Below are 20,377 nucleotides of genomic sequence, written 5' to 3' on the forward strand. Positions count from 1 at the left end.
TATTCACACTTCACCAAAGTAACGTTTAAATGACACAAAAATTCATTTTTCTATGATCTACTATAGAAATTTCTGGGTTGTTTTTTTTTACAATGGTTCTACAGTTAAAAAAAAATATTCTTTGAACTTTTTGTGTACTTTTATTTCTTACAGTTTAAATCAAGCTGACACATGTCACTTATTGCTGCAGTGTTTCTTTATGAATTGCTGCTGTCTTTATGTATAAAGCTAAGAAATACTGTTGAAATTACCTTTCTTATTCTTTTTCTAAATGTGTAGTTAAACTTCTTTATGCTGACAGAAAGCTAAGTGAGATCAAAGTGGGCTGTATATGGCCCACTGTGTAAAATGAGTTTGACATCCCAGCTCTACACTGACACAACATAGTATATGCATATCCAGTGCTCATATCCCAAAACAATAGCTATCTGGATTCATTATTACACTTGCTTGTGCCATTTATCCATTTATTGCATCTTAAGTTGACATTTGCTTGAGTTTTTTTTTTTTTTTTTAAATTTGTTTTGCATCTGTCTTTGTTTTACAATTTTCTTTGGATTCTTCTTCTTGTTTTTTATTTAAGTTTTGAATTTCCCTTTCTTTTTTCATTTTCTTTATCTCTCCCATCTTTTTTATTTTTTTGTTTTTCACCCCTCCTCCCTCCTTCCCCAACCTCCTCGTCCTCCTCCTTCCTCCCAACCCACCCCTCCTCCTTCCTTCCTGTCCTCTCCACTTCACCAGAGCCCTCAGCTCCCCCTCAAGAAGTTAAGTGCAGCAGCACCAGCTCTACCACCCTGTTGGTAAGTTGGCGCCCCCCACCTTTGGAGAGTCAGAATGGTGCCCTGGTGGGGTATAGGGTGCGCTACCAGGTGGTGGGCCAGTCAGAAGGGGCCGGTGACAACGAGGAACCGCTGGAGGAGCCCATGGTGCCTGCCACTGAGGAACAGGTGTTGCTTCAGCGATTAGAGAAGTGGACCCAGTACCGTGTCACGGTGTCTGCCTCCACTGTGATTGGACCTGGCCCCGAGAGTGAGCCCCTCGTCTGTCGGACCGACGAAGATGGTAGGTGAACCTAGCCTGTGCAGAAGCTCTTGTATTGACTTTTTATTATGGCTCAATAGCACTTTAGTTTAGTGGTGAGTATACCACCGGTAAACATTGTTTTTCTGTTGTATGTGTATGTGCAACCCAGTATTACAGCAAAATGTGTAATAGACACGCCAGTGCGCGGTTTCCATTTCACACTTTGCTTCTCCAAAACACAAAGTGGACACGTATGCAGAAATTGCATTACCAGCAGGGAGACATGATATATTTAAAGCCACAAAGTCGGTAGTGAGCCAAATACGTATTAAGTACATTCCAGTGTCCTTAATTGTCAGAATTAAGCTAGGGGCCTAATATGTATATTCATGTAAATGTGTTAATAAGGTCTGTTTAAACAATTTGTGAATATGTCCTATATGATGGAAATGTGCTGCACATGCATGCATAAAAGAAACTAAGATCACATGGTATCAAATGCATACCAATAATGTTATAGCAGCATACTGCTTTATAAACTGTGCAAATGGAAAGACTCAAAATGAAATATACACGCGGGAAATCAAGCATTTTTGCTATTGCAACATAAACAACTACTGTCCTATTGCTCAATTGAGGGCCATATGCATTTATGCATATGGGTACAAGGCCTTATCTATTCAAACATTTCCACAAATAAAGAGTCACAACACAGTGACAGTATCTATCGAAAGCCTGTCATTATGATAATAAGTATCTTTAAGGAAATGAGATCCAGGGCTGAACAGTAGAATGCGCCTTGTTAATGAACACAATTTTACCATGATGACGGGAAAGATGATGGGGTTGTGATTTAGAGGCAAAAACAGGGAGTCAAAGTGTTTTGTAAAGGAGCAAATGGAAGCAGGTTGAGTGGAAGAATTTTATCAACAGAACATCCATCTCACAAAGGGACGGTCCGTGGCAAACTGAAAGGCCCGAACGCAAGGCCTGCCATAAAAGTCTGTCATTATGACTGACAGACGAGGTTTACCACAGACAGAGACGTACTGAAAAGGTGGAAGAGACACGGGGAAGTGATGAATGCGTGTGCATGTGTGCGTGTTGAATTTGACTGACACTGGAGTGTGTTTGTTGTTTCTAAATGTTTTTGTCCATCATTCTTGCTAGCTGTCAATAGTTTTCTCTGTGCGTACATGAATTTGGATTCAGGGAGTTATTTATGTCACGACATGATGTGAGGCACTTTTACGATGCAGGGCGGTGAATCAGACTCACAGGTGTGTGATGGTCTCATGTGAGGATTTGATTATTTCTTTAATTTCTTGTAGTTCCTGGGGCTCCTCCAAGACGGGTGGAGGTGGAGGTTATCAACTCCACAGCAATTAAGGTGATGTGGCGTTCTCTTACGCCAGGCAAGCAGCACGGACAGATCCGTGGCTACCAGGTTCATTACGTGCGTGTGGAAAATGGCGAGTCTCGAGGCCTGCCTCTCATCAAGGATGTCATGCTGGCTGATGCCCAGGTATGACCATCTCGTAGTTTTCCTTCTACAAATTACCTGTCAGAAAAATGCAAATCCCGCCACGCAGCATGCGTTTATCGTGCACCAATCGCATTAAAAATTGAAAACATATGTGTAAGCTATTGGCTTTTTTTTTCTTCTCATGCAAATCGCGAATTGTCTAGTTAATCCACGCTGTTGCAGCAGGAGTATGGGGAGCGATAGGGCTCTTGCCTTGTAGATTTCATTTCATTTCTTTCTCCCTCAGCCCGTCAACACACAATAAGAACTATAATCAAAGCTTCACTCATCTTGTCCTCCTTCTTCTACCTCAATGGCTTTTATTAGGAATGTCAAGACCCCTGCTTCATGGCAACATATGCAATGAAATATTTATGTGTGCTTGTATCCAGTGCAAAGACTTGGAGAAAATGGGCACGGAACTATTTCACCACAATTTAGACTTTGACTGGCAGAACTGGAAACGATGCTTTTTGGGGGTTTGTTTGTCTTTGTTGGGGGTTTTTTTTCTGTCAACACAGTTCTAGTGATGACTGTGTGTAGTACCGGCGTTTCAAATGGAGATTTTGAACAACTGGGAAAACAAAACACAAAAAAGTTTAGTGCATTCAGGCCAAGCACCACACGCACAGGCAAAAACCTCTTTTTTATATCTATTTATCTTAGTTTGTATCATCATTAATCCATGTAATGCTACATTTTCATGCCATTGCTGCTTGTAGTTATCAATATATAACACTATTGTGCCTTTTTGTCAGCTGAACAGTAACGTAATTAAACTAGCAGACCTGTACAGCTCTCCTCACAACATAAACTTCAAACAGTTTCTTTCTCTCTTGACCTCCTAAAACCAGTGACCTATTTCTGATACCCATCCTCTGCTCCCAAACCTCTTATGCCCCCGTCTCTCACAATCCTATTTCTTCCCTTTCTTTTTTTTCTCTTTCTTTGAAAAAAATATTGCTCTCTCTCCTGCGCTCTTTGGCGGGGGGGGGGTTAGTGGGAAACAGACGATACAGCTGAATATGTGAGTACGAAGCTTCACCTGGGTGCTTTGTGTGCCTGAAAGAGTGTAAACAGACAGGGTATTGCATCAGCCCGGTTAGATTCACAGGTTACACAGCCTATCCGATCCTTGTTCATTAAGTCTGGGCAACAGTTTGGCTCAGGGGCTTAGCTCTCTGGTGACTCGGTCTAAACACTATATCTGTGCATAACCAAGAAAAAGGGGGCTTACGTCTGTCATCATTTAGTTCGTACACTTGATGGCTGATGCAATACCCACTGACCACTGTGCCTGGAATGCTAACGCTATTCGTATCATACTGTGTGCTGACAGTGTGTTGTGTCTTGTGCTCTGGTGGTGTTTGTATGATTTTTCCCCCTTCTGTTTTGTGTTTGTGTGATCTGTGCTCCATAGATATATATTCTTTTTTAATGTGGTGCTTTAGAAGTACTGTGCTTCCTTGAGTTTTGTATATTGAGATGGTAGTTTAAAGAATATCTCTGTACGACCCACATTGTGATCATTCATATTTTTTACTTTGCACAGAATGTTCTCTACCTTTGAACCAGAGTCCATCTACATTACACGAGTACCATGTCAAGTGCAACACACTACTTATAGCTCATTTACCTTTATTGATTTCTCCCATCCTTCTGCCAAACTAGTGCCTGTTAAAAACCTAATTCTGCATTCGTTCAAACCTTCTCTCTTGAAAGATTCATTAGAATTGATCGGAAGCCTCTCTTCGAAGAGGACTCAAGGAAACTTAATGGCTGAGGTAAAAAACTGCCAGGGAATGGCCAGGATGTATTCAGCATGCATTTATCAAAGTTAAGTTGTTGATTGGAATATTGCTAAAGGACTAAGTGGAACTACTTTCCATTTACATGCATAATGTCACTCCTCCACCTTGGCAGATCTAATAATTTATGTAATGGAAATGTCTTCCATTACACAGGGGGAAACATTACATTTAATGCATGCCTCGTGAAAATTAATAAAGAGGAGCAGGAGACACTTGGCTTAGATTAACATTCTGCATAAGGCAGTTTGAGCTGCACGAAGTGGGGTCAAATCATGAAAAATTCAACACGTATTTTGACATTTTCCTGTCTCTGCTTCTTCCGTGTGTCCCATAGGAAATGGTCATTGGAGGACTCAAGCCAGAAACCACTTACTCCATCACAGTGGCAGCATACACCACCAAGGGGGATGGTGCTCGGAGCAAACCCAAACTGGTGGTGACCAAAGGCGCAGGTTAGTACAATGATAAATAATTGATTTGTTTGTTGTCATAGAACCTTTGTTCGTGCAGCAGTAAAGCTAACTTGTTTTTCTGCCTCTGACTGAAGGGTTTTTCACTCAGGGACTCCTGTTCGCTCCCATCCAGCTGTCTCCGCTATGATTGTGCTATGATTGCTTGTTTGCATTTATTTAACAATACTCAAAGAACCCTCGCAGAGAGCCACAATATAGTGTGATTAACTGATTCGGATCTGTTTAGTAGACACGAACAAATGCAATAATGAATAATTTCAAGAATTTCTGACAGTTAACTAAGTGTAATTAGGACTCTTTATCGACAGCGCCATAGGCTATGATATTAACAGTGTGTTCAGCTACTCAGGGCTGTTATTCAGGGCACATCTAAGTCTAAGGCAGTGTTTGCTTTTATCAGTGCTGCGTTTATCATTTGAGTCATGTCCTGAAGGCTAGCCACAGATTTTTAGAGATCAAGGCCACGGATCTTTTAGAGACCAGGGCATGGTGTGAGGTTTTTTTTTTCCCTAAGACAGATTAGGAGAGCATGAAAACACATGTTGCTCTTTGGTTTTAGCTGTATATTAGAGCCTGCACTCTACAAAGCATTGTTTTCTTCACATTTCTCCTTTTTTTTTTTTCACCGCTGAGCATACCAGTTTGTCTAGACTCTCTATGCCTGCCTAAAAGCTAGTAGTTTGTTTAGAATGAGCATGATCTGCAGAGGATGTAAAAAGCTTGCATACCCCTGCTAAAATGCCACATTTTTGTAATGCAAAAATAGAAAAATATATATATAAATTATTTAGAAATGTTCTACCTAAAATGTGACCTATAACCTGAACAATGTGGTTCAAAACCAGATCTGTTAGGGGGTAAAATAAAAATAAATAAATAAAAATAATGTAGTTCCATATCAACAAGCTTATGTTTTGGGTTTAGTTTAATTGTAGGTACATTCAGTCAGTTCGTTTCCAAGCCAATGTATACCAAAACAAACAGCAAGAATTTCTTACAAAGAAAATTAGCAAAATTTTGCAGCAACATCTATCAAGTCTCCCAAAAGGATGTGGAGAAATGTTTCTGGTCTGATGAAACCAAGGGTAAAATCCCAAAGCTTTTTATTACAACCAAAGCAATGCATACCACCAAAACAATGGCATACCCGCGGTGAAGCATGGTGGTGGCAGCATCATGCTTTGGGGGCGTTTTCTTCAGGTTGAGCTAGAGCCTTAGTTAAGGTGGAGGGAATTCTGAGCAGTTTCAAACACCATTGTGTTTTGGCAAAACAGTGAAGTTTATGCTCGAAAGCATTTTAACGTTTAGTGTGCCAAAAACCGAAAGCATCCAGATCAAAAAAAGAATGGCTTGATTAGAAGAAGATTAAAGTTTTGAAATGGCCAAGCCAAGCCAGAGCCCAGAACTGAATCCAAATGAAATATTGTGAGGTGACCTGAAGAAAGCAGATGATGCAATTGGACAGATTTGGAGCACTTTTGCAAGGAAGACTCGGCAAATATTAGAAAGTCACGATGCACTGCGCTTATAAGCACCAACACCATAAGAATGAATTATGTTACAACGTCAAAAGGTGCTTCAACAAAGTGTTAGTTTGAGAGTGCATATTTATGCAGAAGGTTATTGTAAGTTTTTTATTTCAATCCTTTTGCAGTTGAGTTGCAGGGTCTGTAGGTCATGTTAGAGGTTGAAAAAGTTCAAAAATTATTTTGCCTGGTCTAATTTTTTTTTTACATCATAAAGTAAACTAGCATTTTGACAATGGTGTGAAGACTTTTTATATTCACTGTGAACCTCAGGTTGACTTGCTATGAGTTTGAAAGCTTTCTGTGAGTGGTTTTAGGCCATTAAACTAAGATTGTGTATGCATGTACTTGAGAAGGCCTCAAAGTGCAAATATGTGCACAACTGTATACATACAGCACATACTTTTTTTTTACGCTATTATTATTTTAAAATAGTGAGGGATTGGGATGCAAGGATTTAATATATGTTCATTTGTTGTTTCTGTGTTTTTGTTTTTTTAAAGTAAAGAAAGAAAGAAACCCGCCATTACCTACATTCACTGTCTAACCAAACCAAAATTACAACAAAGCAGTAGCACTACTAAACTAAAATACTTCCTGAATTTTGGTTCAGTGTGTGATATGGGACTTTACTACCTGGTCTGGTCTCCAGGAAATAGACAGTGGCTGCAAACAACAATGAAGTAGGTTACAGAGCCTCTAGCAACCACTAGACTAGCTGACATGCAGAAAACTAAGCTTGTTGAATACATTCAATGCTCAAAATGTGTTCTAAGCTACAAGTAACAAAAACACTGGATATATACAGGGACACAAAAAAAAACCTAAATCAGGGCTGGCTGGAAGAACAGATTGGCTGTACTTTTGAAGCAGGTGGAAGAATTACTGCTGCAGCTTGATGAGAGCACAGGATTGGGGCACTGTCCAATCAGTAACAACAGAAGGCAGAATGAAGGAAGAGCAGTTAGGCTGGCATGCAGGATGTAAAAAAAAAAAGTGCAGGCACTAAATTCTGATCTTGGGGTTACATTCAGAATTACCTTACAAAACAGTCAGAAGACTCAAAAAGACAAAGGACAAGGTGGTGTAATGGTCGAGTAATGTTCAAAAAAATGCTTATATCTTGATAAAGCTGGTGTCTTTCAGTCCATGCTCTCATTCCCTTCCATTCCCCCCAAAAGCAAATAACTTTAAATCCATCCACCCATCTATCTTCTATTTCAGAAGTTCTTCACATAGATATTTTAAAAAAGCAGTATTTCTGCTTTGCTGAATCTTTATCAGGATTTGATTATTTCGTCTGTAACGATATGTGCAGACCTGTAGAGTGGTATGTCATACGCTCCTGTACAGACAACACACACTAACGTGTGTACACACAAATGTCCCATCTCGTGACAAGTGTGTGTTACAGGTGTCAGGGAGCATGGCGCTGCCCAAGGGGCCTGAGCGAGTGCTGTCACTCTCCATCCTTCTGTCAGGACTGGCTGACTGATGCGCCATTCCACAGCAATTCTGTTTGTCCCTCGAAGGGAGAGCTTCTCCTTTTTATTATGATTGAATTAAAGAACTAGTTTATGCCAGGGGCCAAGATAAATAGAATAGGGTAAGAGGTGAGAGATGGAGGTGTGGGGGGAAAGAAGTAAAAACAGGCTTTCTTGGAGGTAAAGCAGATGTCCTTCTTGTCCCAAGCACCGGTAGGATGATTGGGACATTGGCAATTTTCAAGGCAATTTTCTTTTGTTGTTTTTTTCCTCCAGAGCAAGTTGAACTAATGAACTAATTGAATAGTTACATCTTTGAATTGCAAAAAATTCAGACAACATGAGAACAGGTGACAGAATCATCAGATTATACACAGTTCATAGTGTCTGTACATTCAATTACAGAGGACGGTCTCATATGATTATATTATGGTATTAGTGGACTAATCAAGAAGCCCTGCTTTAGGCTTTTGAGATTTTGTTTCCATGTACCCAGACTTCCTTTTCATTTTTAAAGTGTTTTTAATGTGTTTTAAGCAATACTTCCTCAGGCTTTCCTAAGGTCTGCTTTTTCACTCATTTCACTCATTACCTGACCATTTTCTAGAAGATTTTTTTGTTGTTGTTCGGTAAGACACTTTACACTGACCTATAAATCATTGAAGCATAAAGCAGACACCTATCTCAAGGGATGAAACAGTGTTGTGTTTACACAGACAGCTGAGCAACTTGGTTCAAATCGACATCAATATGTAATGAAGGAGGTCATGCCAGAGCTACAACAATGAGCGTCTACAGGCATCTGTAAAACATGGCGGAGGCTCTGTCATGGTACCAGTGGTGGAATTATGAACGCAGAAAAGCAACTGACTTTTTTTTAGCATCTTTAGAATTCTGTTTTTGCCCCATATACTATATCTTCATCACTGATTTGCCTTTTTTTTTTTTAAATATTAAGAAATTTGTAGGTGTCTCGAGACTTTTGCACAACACTGTAACTGTAACATTGTACATTCTTCAACTACAAAACTAAACAAAGCACAAACTTTCATAGAAACTTTTCATCAAAAACCACACTAAAAATGGATCCCAACTTGTAGGAACTTATAAACCCAAATATAAGATGTTTTCTTCTTCTTCACCATGAAAAACAGATGTTCTTTGTTGAGACAGCCACTCCTTCGTGTGGTTTGCACTTGTGTGAACTCACTCATAAATTGGCACACTTCAAATGCGTATTGTAAATCAATTTAACTTTCTCCCACATTGTACGTCCTCTAAAAATTTTTTTTTTTTTAAAAACATGTAACTTATGCAATTTCTTCTAAAATCTTTTTTTTTCTAAAGCATGCACTTGAGGAGAGCAGTTGCCTACAGAAGATGTCATAGCCTTGGTCTTTTTTTATGTAACAATAAGGCTTCGATACAGTGCGTCATGACAACCATGGCATGTTTTTTCTTGCCACTAAAAATTGTAACATCAATGGCCAAGGCTTTTTATCTTCCAGACTTTCCAACCAGCCTCTCTGGTAGTTTGGTGTATCAAAAAGGATCTGAAAAAGATCTATGCAGGATTTTGTCTGACTTGGATAAAACTGGAGTTCCATACCTATTTGTGAGTCATAGATGAACAACATTTATTCTGTGGCTGAATCTCTCTTTGTTTGCTGAGTGAAAGCTAGGTTTGAAAAGTGGCTTTTCATGAGTCATATTTTTAAAACTCTTCCTTTGAGGAATACACTGAACCACGGCCAACAATCAATGTCTGCGTCCTTTAAATCTTTCGTTCTTGCTCACATGCTAATGGAAAAAAAATAGTCAAGACTTCATTATAAGTCGAACAAAGTCAAAACATAATGCTACAAAGGCACAGTTGTTTATTGGTAGGCTGTGCGCCAAGTTGCTCAAAATATCAGCTTGGGATCCCAAGAGGCTATAGAGCAAGGGGAAAAACTGTTATTTTGCATCACCAGGTACCAAACATAAGGCCCGTTGGTGTGATCCACACAAATGGATGGATTAAATCATATTAGGTTTGATTTTAATTATTTATAAATTGCATTGCAAGTATGGATGGATATTGATTCAGATCAAATCAGCCACACCACTGTTATTTACAGCTTTAAGGATTGCTGGGTATCCTCCACTTGTAACATCTTAACTGGTTAAAACTCCCTTAGGCCAACCTCACAATACTTGATGCATCATGCAAAAGGTTGCTGAGCTCTTTTTCTCCTTGCTTCTTTAATGGCTCCTTCTCTCCGAATGGGCCAAGTGAAATTTATTGCTTTTCTTTCTCCATTACATTTCCCACCCTACAAATTACTACTCTCCATGAATCCCTGAAATATAGGCAGATAGGATTCAAAGAAGCAAAGGGAAAATAAAGATCAGAGAGACAGATTTTACACGACCTTTCAGCATTTGCAAAGTTGCGTATGCGTGACTGACGTGCACAAGAGAGGTAGGAAATGAGAAGGAAACCTGATCGTCCCCTTCTGAGTCAGACTGAGTAAGTATCAACAGTATTCTGTTAATATGGTGGCCTAATGGGAAATGTGCAGGGAGGCCCACAAGGAGGGACTGAATCAGGCTCGACCCTGAAATGGTCAAAGAGTGGAAAGAGGAGGAAGTTAGGAAATGAGAGTGGGAATTGGACATCGTGCGAAGGGAGAAGTAAAGTAAAGAAATTGGGAAGAAAAAAGGGACTGTGGGTAAAAGGAGGGTGACACAGAGGAGAGGTGGAGAGGGACAATCAAAGTGTCCTGGAAGCCCAGAATCGCTCATGTACACACACACACACACACACACACGTTTCTGCCTCCTCATATCCCTGTTGGGCCCTCTTTGCAGCTGATTGCACCTTGTCCCCAGTCACCTTCATCATCTCTCATTCACTCATTTTTCAACCCCTCACTGTGGCCTTGTTGACTTTATCATCTCCTTGTAGCACCTCACACACACACACACACACTCAGCCCACACCATGAGCCGTCCCCCCACCCCTCCTCCCCCTCTCTACACCAATCTGCTGGCTCAGTACCCGTGATCCCTCTCCCCAGTGTGCACTAGGCCCCAGTTTAAAATGTACAAATAATAAAACCGTTTTGGGGGTACACAGGCTGTAATGGATACATATGGCAGCCTGTTGAATTTCGAAGCGAAGCACAAAAACAGAGAATCAAAGACACGTGCTGCGCCTTTGCAGGATCATTCTCCCTGATTCTATTTTCTTGATTAGCAGTGATCATGAAGGGAGAGTGGGTTTCCAAATGACACAAAGCTGAGCTATAGTATGTAGCCAGGGAGTATTAGAAGCATTTGTCTCACCCAACACTCGCTGCCCCCACCTTTCCATTACCGGCAAATGCTCAGCTGACTAGCCGCCATCTACCCACTCACCTCCATCTTCCTCTAGCAACAGTCTTCAGAAAGAAAATCATTGGCAAACAGAAATGAATAATAAGCGCAGAGGAAGGAGAGTATGTGGAGTGGATTTCTCTCTCTCTCTGTCCCTCTTGCTCTCTCTTTCTTCTCTTTCCAGGCTCTGTGTGTGTGTCTGTGTGTTTACTGTGTGCACAAAACGTACATCTTATCACAATAAACTATATGTAGACACATACAGTATACACGGACACATTTGCACGATGATACTGTTCCACTGAGAGGCAGTACTGTTGCCTCAGACTAATGTTGGCTTCTCCAAATTACTTTAAGTTCACACTGGGCAACAAGCCAAATAGCTCTATGTGCAGCTGGAATGGCGATATAGGAGATGAAGCTGGCTGGAGACCAGGGCCAATAGGCTGACACACATCAGCAAAGAAAATTCAGAGTGTCCATCAAGCACAAAGATACAGGATGCAATGATTAAGGGGTGGGTGCGGGGGTGAATTCAGCTTGAATTCATCTAGCATTAGCATCAACAAGCGTTAGCCAAAGAAAGCAAATGAAGGCATAATTATGTCTGCATAAGATAATGATGAAAAGTACATAACACCTGCAACCACAGTTAATAATTTGCATTCAGTTTATTTAGTTGTTAATAAATTTATGCAGGATCAAACAGTTTCGCAGGCCAACTTTGCCAAACAAATTGGCAAGCTTTGTGAATCTTCAGTATGCAGGAGACTGTCACTCATCATTCTGTCTGACTACTGTAGATACATGTAATTAATTTCATAGCTGACGTGTCTCATTACCTCCTTTGTTTTCTTTATTAATACTAAAGTAATGCATTTGGATTTAAATTCATAAAACAATGTGTATCTATAATAGAATACTTATAACATTTGCCAGTTGTTTGTCCCGTCCCCACCTTTTCTGAGAAAATTTGTTGTTTCTCAGAAAAAGGAGGGAAGTACATAGATCAGAAGATGAGCGAGGAAGCTAGAATCTATTTACATGGGGCTCAAGTGCAAATCAGCCACGCTCATCTCTCACAAAGCTTTGACAGCAGCTTGAGAACTAAAGGCTTCACATAACTGCTGCTGCCGCTGTCTCGGTGATGGGACCTTAAAAGGAGGGTTAGGATGAGACGTGTGTCATCCATAACAGCAGCAAAACTGGGCCACTCTGAAGAATAGTGTCTGGACCCCAAGAGTAGATCATCCATTTTACAACAAGAGACAAACAAGGCGCTGTTCTTCGCTTAAAGTTTTAGTGGTGCTTTGCTGTAATGCAATGATTTTTGGCTTCAGCTTCTATGTATCATGAAATGGTAATGGGTACAGCGATCACTTAGGAATTAAAGCATTTTGGGGATCTTCTGCATTTCTGACTCACTTTGTTAGCTTATTGACTGTAAGTTCAAACAATTTCCCCGAGTTTTGTTCATCTTGATCTTTACCTTGGACACATAGACATCGTTTTATGTGCGGTATCTGATCCAGCTATGTTTTTACCATCCTTTGTAAATGCTTCCGTCGTATACTATTTGTATCAATAGTAACAGTGTTGATGATTTTGCTACACAGTACAAAAACTCAGTGCACTTTCTATAACACAAACCATAACTCCTAAATCGGAAGGAAAAATAAAACATAAACGATGGTTATATGTCATGAATGACTTTCAACGCTCACCCATATGTACCATTTTCATGTCTCTTATTTAAAAACGTGCATTCTAATAAAACTGTAATGCAAAGACATCACGCTTTTTATTTCTTTGTTTCTGCAGTACCTGGTCCGCCCTATCTGTCAGTGGCTCAGGACTCAGAGACATCAGCCGTGGCTCGCTGGGATCCTCCAGATCTAACCAATGGCATGGACCTGCAGGGTTACCGGCTCCAGTTTGGCAGAAAAGATGTCTCTCCTTTGGCCACACTGGAATTTGCTCCCCAAGAGCGGCAGTACTCTGTGGGCAACATTCACCGGGGGGCAATTTATCTCTTTAAGATCTCTGCCAAGAGCAGGGGTGGCTTTGGGGAAGAGGCTGTGGTAGAAGTCAATGTGCCTGAGAATACGCCAGGGGGATACCCACAAATTAACGAGGGCTCCAATGTGACTTGCTGCTCAGTGCAGCTGTCCTGGTCTCCACCAGTCCTGGCAGAGAGGAATGGGGTAATCACAGAGTACACTTTGGCCTATAAAGAAGCTGGCACCAGAGAAGCTCCACGGGAACTCCACTTACCCCCCAGCCTCTTCAGCTATGTGCTCAACAGCCTCAAACCGAACTCGGCATATGACGTGAAAATACGTGCACACACCAGTGTAGGTCCAGGGCCCTACAGCCCACCTATCCAGTATCGGACCGTGGCCTTTGATCCAGCAGGTAGGGCTTGCTTGTTTGTCTATGTTATCCAACCCAGTTGGCGGGGGGTTGGAAATTGGCTAAAATTAATCTGCAGCAACACAAAAACTGCCCACCCCCTCCTTCAACCACCTCCACCTCTCCTCAAGAAAGAGGAAACACTGATATTTAAATTGCTTGCCGTGGGATACTTACTTCAATAACCCAAATCAGGTAAAAGATAAGTCAGTAAGTTATAGTCAGTCATTTTGAGAAAGAGGAAAGAAGCCTAGAATTTCAAGGTAAGTGCAATTTGGTCAGACACTCTTCTCAGTCATTCTTGCAGCCTGTTGCCAAGCACAGTCACTCAGCTAATGTCATCTCACATCCCCAGTTTACAAACAAGGTAGGATCTCAATCAGATCTAGTCACTTTGAGAGTAAGTGTGGACTTCTAAAATTGCAAAACTCTCATTTTGGTTCTTTATTTTATTTTTGGTTTAAGATATTCTGCCCTTCCTAACTCCCTTCCTCTCCCAGAACCTCATTCTCCGTCCCCCTGTCCTTTGACAGGACAGCTTGTGGCATGGCATCCCACAGATGCACCGCTAAGGACTGTTAGCATGCTATGTTTTGGGTTTGTCTCTTTGCCTACACGGCATCACGTTGGCAGTGCCAACCCAGACTTAGTAGAGGTGTAGGATCAGTTGGCATTGGGACCGCATGGGTCAGTTGTTAATCATCAAATGCTCGTGGTTCAAAGATAATGATGAGCTGGGTTGGCACTACCCACGATGGCTAGCCAGTAGGTACACCCTTGTGCTCCATGGGTTTGTTGTCCATGAGTCTTACGTGCTGTGTGTCCTAACCAATCGCGTTGCCCTTCTCACAGCCAATCACAGCTCACTGTTACACTCACTTTCCTACCCAGAGGAGCGTTGCAGGGGAAGAACAGCTTTTTTTTTTCTTTTTTTTTTTAAAAAAGCAAAAAAGCAAAATCAGGTTTCTTTATTTGTTTCCCTTTCTTTCTGATGTAAAGATGGTCCATTCACTTATGATACACCCTCTTTCTTTTTTTCTTCTTCTTGCGTTTGTGAACTCAACAGATGTTCCAAAGAACTTCACTGTAAAGTGGGCCACCAAGTCCACAGTGGTCATTGCTTGGAAGTTTTCTGAAAGCAGGTCCCCGTATAAATGCACTGTGAGTATAATGTTGTAAAGCATTCCCACTGTGTAATTTAGCATCCTTGAAGTTGAATTCAATTGAAAACTGTCATTCAGTTTGTCATATTTCAGTGACATGAGTTACCACTAAACAATCTTCCTCTTTTACTCTCTATTCCCTCACCAATTTGCTGATTGACTATCACTCTAATCCTAGATTGAGTATAACCGCCAGAAGATGGATGTGGATGCCAGGCAGCTGAAGGTGTTCGTCACTGGACTAAGACCTAACACCACCTATGAGTTCACAGTGATCTGTCAAGAAAGCATAAATGGTGGGCAAAGACATCGGGTAATAGCCAGGACAGCGCCGCTCATGCTGATCAGGAAACCCAAGTTGGACATCTACAGTAACTCGGATACCGCGCTCACCATGTCCTTTCCATCATTTGACAGCAAGGATGTCAAGTGAGTTTTGAGGGCTAAAAGCATCTGTGAGCTCTGTCTGAATTGTCTTGAAGGGTTAGGGGTTGCTGTCTTCCTTCTCTCTCTCCAACCGGTTGCAGCAGATGGCCCTGCCCCTTCCTGAGCCTGGTTCTGCCGGCGGTTTCTTCCTGCTAAAAGGGAGTTTTTCCTTCCCACTGTCGCCAAAGTGCTTGCTCCTAGGGGGCCATATGATTGTTGGGTTTTTCTCTGTACGCATTATTGTAGGGTCTACCTTACAATATAAAGCGCCTTGACACAACACAACACAACTGTTGTTGTGATTTGGCACTGTATAAATAAAATTTAATTGAATTAATTGAAAAAGTTTAAATGTTGACATACTTAAAATCTGACGTGACGTCTGTTGAGATCACTAGGTAATGAGTATATGACGTGGACTGCTGGTAATTGCTAGGCCCTTTGAGAGAACTGAATTGTCACGTCAATTTAGTGTTGAGTGTGAGGCTATTTTTAATGTAAATTCTGTTACAATCTTAAAGGATTGTTCATTAAAATCAAATCTTTATTGTGCTTTCATGCTGTGTTCACAGGAACTTCTATGTAGTAGTGGTGCCGCTTAAGAAGACCCCAGGAACTGTTAAAGACTTGAAAAACCCTGATGAGATAGACATAGAAGAGGTAGCGCACACAATAAGCTTTCAAGCTGTTTTTTTGTTTGTTTGTTTGTTTGTTTATCATTTTGGCTCTGTACACCACCACAGTGGATTGTACAACCAGCCAACATATGATTAAACTGGAGACTTTCAGCTATAATTTACAAATTAAAGGTATATATACACATTTTCCCTCATTTTAGAGGCTCAAACGTAAATGGACAATGGACTGACAAGCAGTTTAATGGGCTGGTCAGATTTTTACATTCTTATTCCAAGAAAAATTAAGCAAATACGAGATCTGCAGTCGATTCCAAGTGTTAAACTTGGATTTGGTGGCTTCTCACTGTTAAAGCTGAAAGTCATTTCAGTTACTTCTTGACTACCTGATTTTAAATAAACTGTGATGACATACAGAGGCAAAATTGCAAAAATTGCATCATTATACATAAACAGTAGTTTTCATGTTCTGTCCACATTGTGCACATCATGTACCCATGTAGGCAAGGCACACAGAACACAGACATAAGTAAATCTCAGCTATGCTAATTTGCCCCCCCCCCCCCAAAAAAAAAAAAAAAGCATGCAGAAGAGAGAATTACACAGTCTTCTCCTACTCATAACCATAGCTCGGGGTCACCTTGAGCACCAGATCAACAGCAGCCATCCCTATTGGATTTGGGATTACACACATTCCCTCTGCTTAGGGCCCGCCTCTGTCTGCAGTCTAAACTGAATGAGAGAGGATTGATGTAGGGGAAAGGGTTGCATGGTTGCATGGAGCATTGCCAGAAATGTTGAAGCTTTTAGAATCTTAAGTGTGCAGTTACACCTACAGATTGTTTTCTTTGATCTCAGGAAGAGTTCAAGACCTTCTACAAAACAGCTACTTATTCAAGAGACCTACTGCTTATGTATTTGAAAATTTGTACTACTGCCATATTACAGTTTCTTATTTCCAGTTTATTGAATTGATGTCATTTTTTGTGCTTAAATAATAGCTCTTGTTTTGTTTAGATTTTTATTTAAAAAACATTAACATTATAAACACTTTCTGCACTCAGAAACTCTCATTAGGTCTGACTTGAATGTTCTCTATATTTAGTCTTTGATCTGCCAAAATTTTAAAAATACACTCACGCTCTCACACATAAAGAAGTACAATAAAACCTTTTTACGTCAATCAGCTGTTGAGGGAGGTGAATCCAAAGCGCCGTTCACGCCGTCAGCTGGACCAGAAGAAGCCCTACATCATAGCCTGCTTCAGGCAACTGCCCGCTAGCTTCACAGTAGGATCTGAAAACCGCCACAGTAACTGTGAGAACAAGCCTCTCGAACCTGGCCAGGAGTATGTCTTCTTCCTGCTGGTTGAACTCAATGCCACTAGCGGGGTAAGACAGTTCAGTCGAATTTTTGTCAGAGTGGATTTAATTATGCGGTTTTCTTCAGTTAATAGTGGATCTCTTAATGCTGATTTATCTAAACCTAACACATTTATGCTTCTTGTGGTATTCAATTCAGTTTGTTCAATTTGTATCTTTGGGTTTTATGCACTGTACTAAGTTTTGCGAAAAATTGTTTCTGTTCAGAAAATGTTTGCAGCAAGCCCATATACCGACACGGTGGTGACTCCTGAGCTGGTCGTGGACCCTTTGCCAGTAGACGCTGGAGATGGTCTCATATGGGTGTTGGGCCCCGTCCTGGCTGTTGTCTTCATTATCTGCATCGTCATCGCCATTCTTCTGTATAAAAAGTGAGTGGGCTTGGGAATTTCTGTTTGTGGTGATACTTGTGTGTAAAGATGTCAGAACCTCAAATAGATGTGAAGTTTGGAGTTTGGTTTTTCTTGTCATTTCATGCCAAACCCCTTATTTGTAGTCAAACTGGGGAATTGGGCTATCTTAAATGATTGCATGCTAGGCGGCATGTTGAACGAGGGTCTTATTATGTTTTCATGGCAGCATGATATTCAAAGTCCCAAAAACACAGTTGCATGTAAATATGAAACTTTTTTTTTGTGGAAAAAAAAAGATGGTCGTGGGATGTGAGCTGGTTGGAGAAAGAAGAGAGGAGGAGATTCTTTGAGATGGTGCTCGACTAGTAGAAAGAATTTGTCAGTCAGTAGATGTCAAAAGTGTTTATTCACAGCGAGTATAGGAAGGGTGATAAATTCAAGGGAACAATAAAATAAAGATGTGGTGCCAAAAGTAGACCTTGGTAAAGCATTCATCCAAAATGTGTTGCTTCGTTTGTTGTTGATGTTGGTTAATAGAACGTGGACAGGGCTGTTGTCATCATGAAAGGGACAGGATAGAAATGTTCTATCACAGGACTGGAGTGAGTCTAGTAAGCGTGCCACTGCCCTCCCTCTAAATAGACACAAACCATGAAACCAGTATGATCTCTACCACATAAAAACCATATGCATTATAGAGGAGTGCAGCTATCATGTTACGGTATCATAACTAAAGGTTTTTCCTACATATTGTCAGAGTCTGGATGTGAAATTAGAACTGCGAATTCTAGTGTTCAAGCACTTTTTCCAGTGTTGCCTAAGTTACCCAATAATAATGTTAGTAATGACTAAACTACTAGATTAAAAACTGGGTGATCTTTTTTTTTTTTTTTTACTGTAGTGGAGATCAAACTTGCCTTTAAAGCCCAACACCTCTGCTCCTCTGAGTCAAGACTAAGTGAACTCTCTGTAGCTTCGAGCTTTGGAAGATGCACATGCAGTCAGTATATCGCCCTTTTTTACTGTTAGCTGCACATATTTGCCTCGGGGGCTGCAAATCCAAACAGAACAATGTTGCAAGAGGTTGCCCTACATACCAGGAAAGATCCCTGAATTATCTAGAAGGGGGTAGGACTGGTGTGAGAAGCATGAGCAGGGCTCGCTACTGTCAGATGATCCGTGACTATCTGACCTTGGTTTACCTCCATCTTGAATGGTTAGAGGGAGAGTAACATCTCTCCTTGAATCTCTCTCTTTTTTCTCTTCTCTTTCACTCCACCTCACTCTCCCATCTCCCCCATCTCTCCATGGTGAATAGTGTTTCCCAGGACTGCCCTTGGCCCTGACATTCCCCTTTCCTATCTGTATCTGCACCCTTCGCACACACACGTACACACACACGCATGCACGCACACATCCACAGACACGCAAATGCAGGGCTCTCGAATGTATGCGCTTACTTACACATTTCATTGAATACGCACTCATTCCAACTCATTGACACGTGCACACACTTGCACTCATGCACACACCTTCTTCCAATGCTGATGAGCTTTATCTCGCTTTTTTGCGAGCCCAGCAGCGACCCCTGTGAATTTTAAACTGCTCTCTATTGATTTATCTCTCTTCTTGCCTCCCCGTCTCCCTTTCTCCTTGTGTGTTGTGTTTTCACCATCTTTATATATTTATTTGACTCCTATTGCTTTCTCTGGAAACAGCAAACCCGACAGGTAAGGCTTAGTCTTACTTAGATTTAATGCATTTTTCAAGACAAAATAGCTTGTCTCAGCACAAAATGGCCTTAATTAGTGAGAGTGAAGGAGACTTGTTCATACTCGATACATGTTACCAGCTTCACAGTCCGTGATTTTGCTTCACTCTTAGCTTTTCTGACCGACTGAGCTACCAATCAGTCAGAGTTACTGAGTAGATAGTGAGGATGGGATCTCTTGTGCTGGATCAAGTGTGCGTTAAAGTTTTTCTTTTTCTTTTGTCTTTTTTTGTACGTCTTCCCCTCTTCCTTCTTTATGTTTGACTTACTGTCCAGCCACAAAAGAAAAGAGTCGGAGCCACGCACAAAATGTCTGCTGAACAACGCAGACATTACACCCCATCACCCCACAGACCCCGTGGAGGTGAGGCGCATCAACTTCCAAACTCCAGGTAAGGCAAAAGGTGCATTACACTCTGAATGAAGAACAGGAAGCTCATTCATCTCATTCTAAAATTGTAGAGCAAAAAAGGATTGGAAGAAGTTTCTTTTTCAAATAAAATTAATGGAGGCTGTAAAGGAGGTTTAATCCAAAAAAGATCTCACGGGCTGCATACATGTGTGAATCTGGAGAAGACCTTTCATATTGTTGCACAATTACAATTCAGAGAGAAAACCTTTCATGAAAGCAGAATATAAATATATGGTTATGCATTAATACACTTTACGTGTGTCGTGACAGCAGATTGTTACACTTACACCCACATGTGCTACTCCAAAATGATTGCATATGTGCTTTTGCGTACACCCTGTCTGAGTCCCCCCATATCATTGTGTTTGACATAATTTGCCATCATAACAGCCTGTAGGCTATAAGCATGTGTTTGCCATATCCCCATTAACCGCTGATGAATAAGAAAGAGTTTGAAATGTTGTGCATTGTCAGGCCTGCCTTTTTTATACCCTGGCTTTCTACGTGGTTTTATCTTTTTTTCAAAAAGGTCTCAAAGACTTTAGAGTCAGACCTGTTACATATCGTCAACTTTTCTTTAATGTCAGGTGTGTTTCCAGAACCACTAAAAACTGCTGTAAT

At 40.9% G+C, this 20,377-nt stretch overlaps 1 protein-coding gene across 15 annotated transcripts in view; it reads left to right on the top strand.

Annotated features, from left to right (window-relative positions):
• Window positions 1-20,377, top strand: part of ptprsa (protein tyrosine phosphatase receptor type Sa) — a 223,126-nt gene that overhangs the window by 165,813 nt on the left and 36,936 nt on the right. For 6 of the 15 annotated variants that reach the window (XM_005730285.1, XM_005730292.1, XM_005730288.1 and 3 more), the window contains 12 exons: window positions 742-1,062; window positions 2,355-2,548; window positions 3,549-3,575; window positions 4,694-4,811; window positions 13,024-13,617; window positions 14,681-14,775; window positions 14,956-15,206; window positions 15,776-15,863; window positions 17,026-17,229; window positions 17,428-17,591; window positions 19,292-19,303; window positions 19,621-19,736. In XM_005730285.1, coding sequence (XP_005730342.1) covers window positions 742-1,062; window positions 2,355-2,548; window positions 3,549-3,575; window positions 4,694-4,811; window positions 13,024-13,617; window positions 14,681-14,775; window positions 14,956-15,206; window positions 15,776-15,863; window positions 17,026-17,229; window positions 17,428-17,591; window positions 19,292-19,303; window positions 19,621-19,736 — 2,184 coding nt within the window. The remainder of the gene's footprint in view (window positions 1-741; window positions 1,063-2,354; window positions 2,549-3,548; window positions 3,576-4,693; window positions 4,812-13,023; window positions 13,618-14,680; window positions 14,776-14,955; window positions 15,207-15,775; window positions 15,864-17,025; window positions 17,230-17,427; window positions 17,592-19,291; window positions 19,304-19,620; window positions 19,737-20,377) is intronic. The other 9 variants (XM_005730295.1, XM_005730296.1, XM_005730300.1 and 6 more) reach the window with 3 other exon arrangements.

The sequence above is a fragment of the Pundamilia nyererei genome, unplaced genomic scaffold (genome assembly GCF_000239375.1).
Source record: "Pundamilia nyererei isolate P.nyererei 1_Seehausen unplaced genomic scaffold, PunNye1.0 scaffold00036, whole genome shotgun sequence".
Taxonomy (NCBI): domain Eukaryota; kingdom Metazoa; phylum Chordata; class Actinopteri; order Cichliformes; family Cichlidae; genus Pundamilia; species Pundamilia nyererei.